General features: G+C 34.9%; 1 protein-coding gene across 1 annotated transcript; it reads right to left on the reverse strand.

Moving 5' to 3' along the window:
* Positions 1–1,311: 1,311 nt before the first annotated feature.
* LOC130685142 (olfactory receptor 6C2-like) lies at positions 1,312–2,175 on the reverse strand. The gene has a single exon (XM_057508314.1). It carries the CDS (start codon positions 2,173–2,175, stop codon positions 1,312–1,314), a length of 864 nt encoding a protein of 287 aa, XP_057364297.1.
* Between the last annotated feature and the right edge of the window lie 2,687 nt (positions 2,176–4,862).

The raw sequence follows: 4,862 nt of genomic DNA on the forward strand, positions 1-4,862 counted from the left end.
CATGCAACCAAATTTCTCTAAGGATCTGTAGTCCTTGGATGGTCTACCTATTACCACTTAGGGAAGTATTATCTTGTTATTAACAAATGGATGTCAATCTGAAATGAAATAATTACAGCATAAATGGGGATGAATGTGATGTGCTCCCAAGCTTGATGGGCAACATGATATGATTTTGCAAGCTATGGATTATTCTGCATTCTCCATTGATAATAGAGCCAGGGGGAATTATTTAGTGAATAAACAAAAGAATGACACAATTTAGAACAGAATATTTAAAATCCTGATTATCCAACACTAAGAAGAATGATAATTATGTGATGTGATAGAGGTGGTAATTATCACTACAATAGCAATCATATGACAATATATAAATGTATCAAATCAACATATTGTACATCTTGAGTTTACACAATGTTATATGCCAAATACATTTCGATAAAAATGAACCGAATGGTTAGGTGACAGTCACCTAGATGAAAGAAGAAAACCTAGAAGGATTTATGTCTTCGTATTATAACTTCACAAGGAGAAAGAACTAAATTGTGGGGCAATAGACATGGCTGTGTCTAAATGACAACAGACTATGTTTGAAAAGTAGGCACTTCTCTAATCTTAAGTAAAATGTCATCTTATTGTGACATTCTAGATCTGGTCCAAGGTTCCTATTCTACTGCATTTAATAGGATACCAGGATGTTCTTTGAGGGTTCACATTTTTCCACTGATTACAAATATAGAAAATATGATCATAATTTTTCCCAGATGCTTGGTATTTGATTTATAATGCTGCTTACAATAAGTTTTCATTTTACTTGATATGTCCATTTTGACTACTTTTTAAAAAAGTCAGTTTTATTAATACCTTAAAACAACTATGAAATATTTCTTCCTAATACAAAGGTTTCTTTGAACATGTTAATTAAAGGAGTTTCACAAAATCATTGTTCCAAAAATCATAGATACTATATTTAACATGTTATAAATTTCTTAAAGAATAATATTAGAAATGCTTAGTGAGAGATTAAGGAAGATTTTGTTTCCTTGAACACATTCTTTTAATGATAGGGGAAATTTTCATTGATACTGAAGAGAGTAAGAACATCCAAGTAGGTTCACAATCAAGCTTTGAAGGGTTACTTGAAGGTTAACCTGATGGAACTAGTTAGGCCTTTGAGAAAAAATGTTAAGGAATGAATCTATTGTTTTCATTTGACTTTTCAAATAGAGTGTGCTCTTATTTGTGTGAGATAAATGCAATTTTTTTGATTGTGTCACTGAAAGCTTGTTTCACTTGCTTATTCCTCAAAGTTTAAATGAAGGGGTTCAACAAAGGGGCAACAGATGTAGTGAGCAGGGATTCCCCTTTGTTGATGTCTATCTCTTCTTTGGCTGAAGGCTTGATGTAGATGAAAATACAGCTTCCATAGGTGATGGAAACAACAATCATGTGAGGTGAACAGGTAGAAAAAGCTTTCTTTCTTTGTGACTCAGAAGGGAATCTTAGAATTGTCCTGATGATGTATATGTATGAAAGAACAACACCTATCAGTGTAATGATGAATGTCAGTACTGCACAGATTATAACGACCTGTTCTATGAACCATGTATCTGAGCATGAAATCTTAAAAAGAGGAGACGCATCACAGCCAAAATGGTCAATGATATTAGAGTCACAGAATTCCAGCCGGAGACCCATACCTAGCGGTGTGATGATGATCATCAACCCAGAGACCCAGCAGCAGAGGACAAGGATGGTACAGACTCTGCTGTTCATGATGCTCATGTAATGCAGGGGCTTACAGATGGCCACATAGTGGTCATAGGACATGGCTGCCAGGAGAAAAAATTCTGTGGCCCCAAAAAGTCCAATAAAAAATATTTGACTGGCACAAGCATTATAAGTAATGGTATTGTCCCCAGTTGACATACTGTACAGGAATCTAGGAATACAGACTGTTGTGAATGAGATTTCTAAGGTGGAGAAATTTCGAAGAAAAAAATACATAGGTGTTTTCAGATGAGAATCCAAGAGTGTAAGAATGATAATGGTCAGATTTCCAGTAATGCTCAGCATGTAGGTGAGAAAGAGGAAGATAAAGATCAGAACTTGCACCTGTGGGTCCTCTGTAAGTCCCAACAAGATGAATATTGTTATTGCTGTGTGGTTTCTCATTATTGCCTTGATGTTTTAGGCAATCGACATGTAAAAAGTCGAAAGGGAAGTATCTAAACAGAAAAAAAGGAAATGATGACACAAAAATTTTTGAAACAGTATATGGAAAAACAAGATTAATAGAATCACAAGTTGATGCTTAGACAGGATGAATACCATGACTAAAACTGTTGTGAGATTGATCTAGAATAAAAGAGAAAAGATGAATTTTATAAGGGAAGGAAATATATGACATCATTACAGATTATACAGATATTAAGAAGATAAACATGGAATATTTTGAAAAGCTCTGCAGAGCAGATTTCAAAACTTAGGTGAAATGAATTAATTCTTTGAAAGATACTATCTACCAAAGTTAATTCAAGATGGGCTATCTAATCTATGTAGCCCTATATATAGTGAAGTGAAAAAATATATACTTAAATCACCCTACAAAGAGAACTCCAGTCTCATATACCTAAATTATAGTACTCTACCAAATATTTAAAAACAAACCAAAACACTACACAAATTCTTTCAAAAAATGATTTTTTAAACAAAAATTATAGCTATTTGATAGTTTCAAATGCATAGACATAGTATAAATGATAACCATAATAAAAAATGGAATAGTAAAAGATCCTCTATAGTGGTAAATATTCTACATTCTACCTCCAGTGGTAAAATATTGATTTTAAATGTTCCATGAAATGGTCAGTGTGTCTACTATAATTCATAGACTACACACATACTTTTAAGAGGTTATAAAATGAAATGCACAATATGTAAATTAAAATGGAGCCTTAAAACTGCTCAATGGAGACATGAGGAGGAAATGAAGAATGAACTGCAATGGGACCAAACAAAAATTAAGAAACAAAATGACAGAAGTCCAATATAAATGATTATATCACATATAAATGACCAAAACAAACCACACTAATTAAAGCATAGAAATTATAATGATGGATTTGTAAAAGAATTTCCCATGTGGATGTTGTATGCAAGCACCCACTTCAAATACAATGACATAGATAGGTTAAAAGTAAAACAATAGAAAAATAGTACCATGCACACCACAGTCAAGAGAATGCTCGAGTGACTATGTTACTATTGCCACCAAAGAAAAGTAACAAGCTTCCAGAAGAAAATGACATACTGATAACTCAGCCGTTTCTCCAAGTAAACATAAAGATTCTAACTTGTTATGTTTCTAAGAGTGCATCAAAATACATGAAGAGCAAGCTGACACAAATGAAAGAAGAAATAGGTAATTTAGCAATTATAGTTAGCAATTTCTCTTATTAACCTACTATCACTGTTTTCTTCATTCTTCTTCAATTAATTATTACCACTCTTCTGGAAGGCTTCCTTCGATGATATTGCCCACATCTAGATAACGGCCAATCTGTTTAGACTCTACATCCTCAACATGTTATAAAAAAGTCTGTGTTTTCTACTCCATATGCTTCTACCCTCCTTCAGATTCCCTTCAGCTCACACTTGAGGTGAAACATTCATGCTCTAACTGGAATTCCTCTCTCCTGTTTTCATCACTTTAGCCCATTTTTCCTCATTGCATCTAGAATAAGTCCTGAGATACCACCTCAGTTTCTCCAGACTAGGCGAGGTACATCTTCCATGTTCCTATACCCATCATCCTTGTATCAGGGCTGTATTGTATTGCTTATTTATTGTTTGTCACCCAAATGAACTGTGACAGTGTCCAGATCAGAGCCTGTCTTATTCTCAATCACATTTTATACTCAATCTGAATATACGATCTCTTATACAGAGATCTTATCACATTTCCTGGGATATAACACAGATATTTCTGAACAAAGGCTAGGATGTAACCTTGACTTATATGTCAGGATTCTGTTTGACAGAATTTCTTTACTCCTGTGGCCCATATAGAAGATGCTACAGTGCTGTTGAAGGTACTTCCTTCAGTATCATGCTTCCGTGATGCTCCAGCACAACAAGTTTCAGTTACCAGAAGACAGTCAGTCCACCTGGGCATCTTACCAGCTGTGTTGGTCACAGTGCCACAGGATGTCCCATTTATTCTTTTTTTATATTTTCCAGATGCAAAGACTAGAGGTCACAAAAAAATAAGTAAAAGGTACTGAGGTCTTTAAAACATTCTAGATATGAGCTAGTGATAATTTTCCCTTGTGTTATTTTTACCTGAGCTTTCTCTAGCAAGACTCTTCATTGTATGGGAATATTCTCTTTGATTTTACTGATAATATATAGGACAAAGTACTTAGACTTTAGTGCAGTTAGACTAGAATTAACATTAATTCTGGAAGGAGTGCTATCAGGCGGCTATTTTCAACCAAGGCTTGCTCCTGGGTTCCTTCTTTGACAAAATGTTCTCAGATGGAACCTACGTAACACAGAAGGCAGCATTCAGAGTTTCTAGACACTACCAGAGAGCGCAAACACAGATACAGGCTCACGAGCAAAACCTTTTGTCTAAATGCGGTTATCCTATCTTGCTCTGCAGATCTACCCTTGAAATACTTGCAGTAGCTCAGATGAGAAACACAGGCTTGTTGTTCCCAGAGCCCACCTTCCTTGGTTCCTATAGTCACTTTCTCTTCATTCCCTATTGTAACCTCTAGAAAAAGTCTCTGCCGATCCTGGGTACTATGACAAGATATAAAACAACCCTTTTTATTCCTAGTCTTCTAGTTATCTAG

The sequence above is a fragment of the Manis pentadactyla genome, chromosome 10 (genome assembly GCF_030020395.1).
Source record: "Manis pentadactyla isolate mManPen7 chromosome 10, mManPen7.hap1, whole genome shotgun sequence".
NCBI lineage: Eukaryota > Metazoa > Chordata > Mammalia > Pholidota > Manidae > Manis > Manis pentadactyla.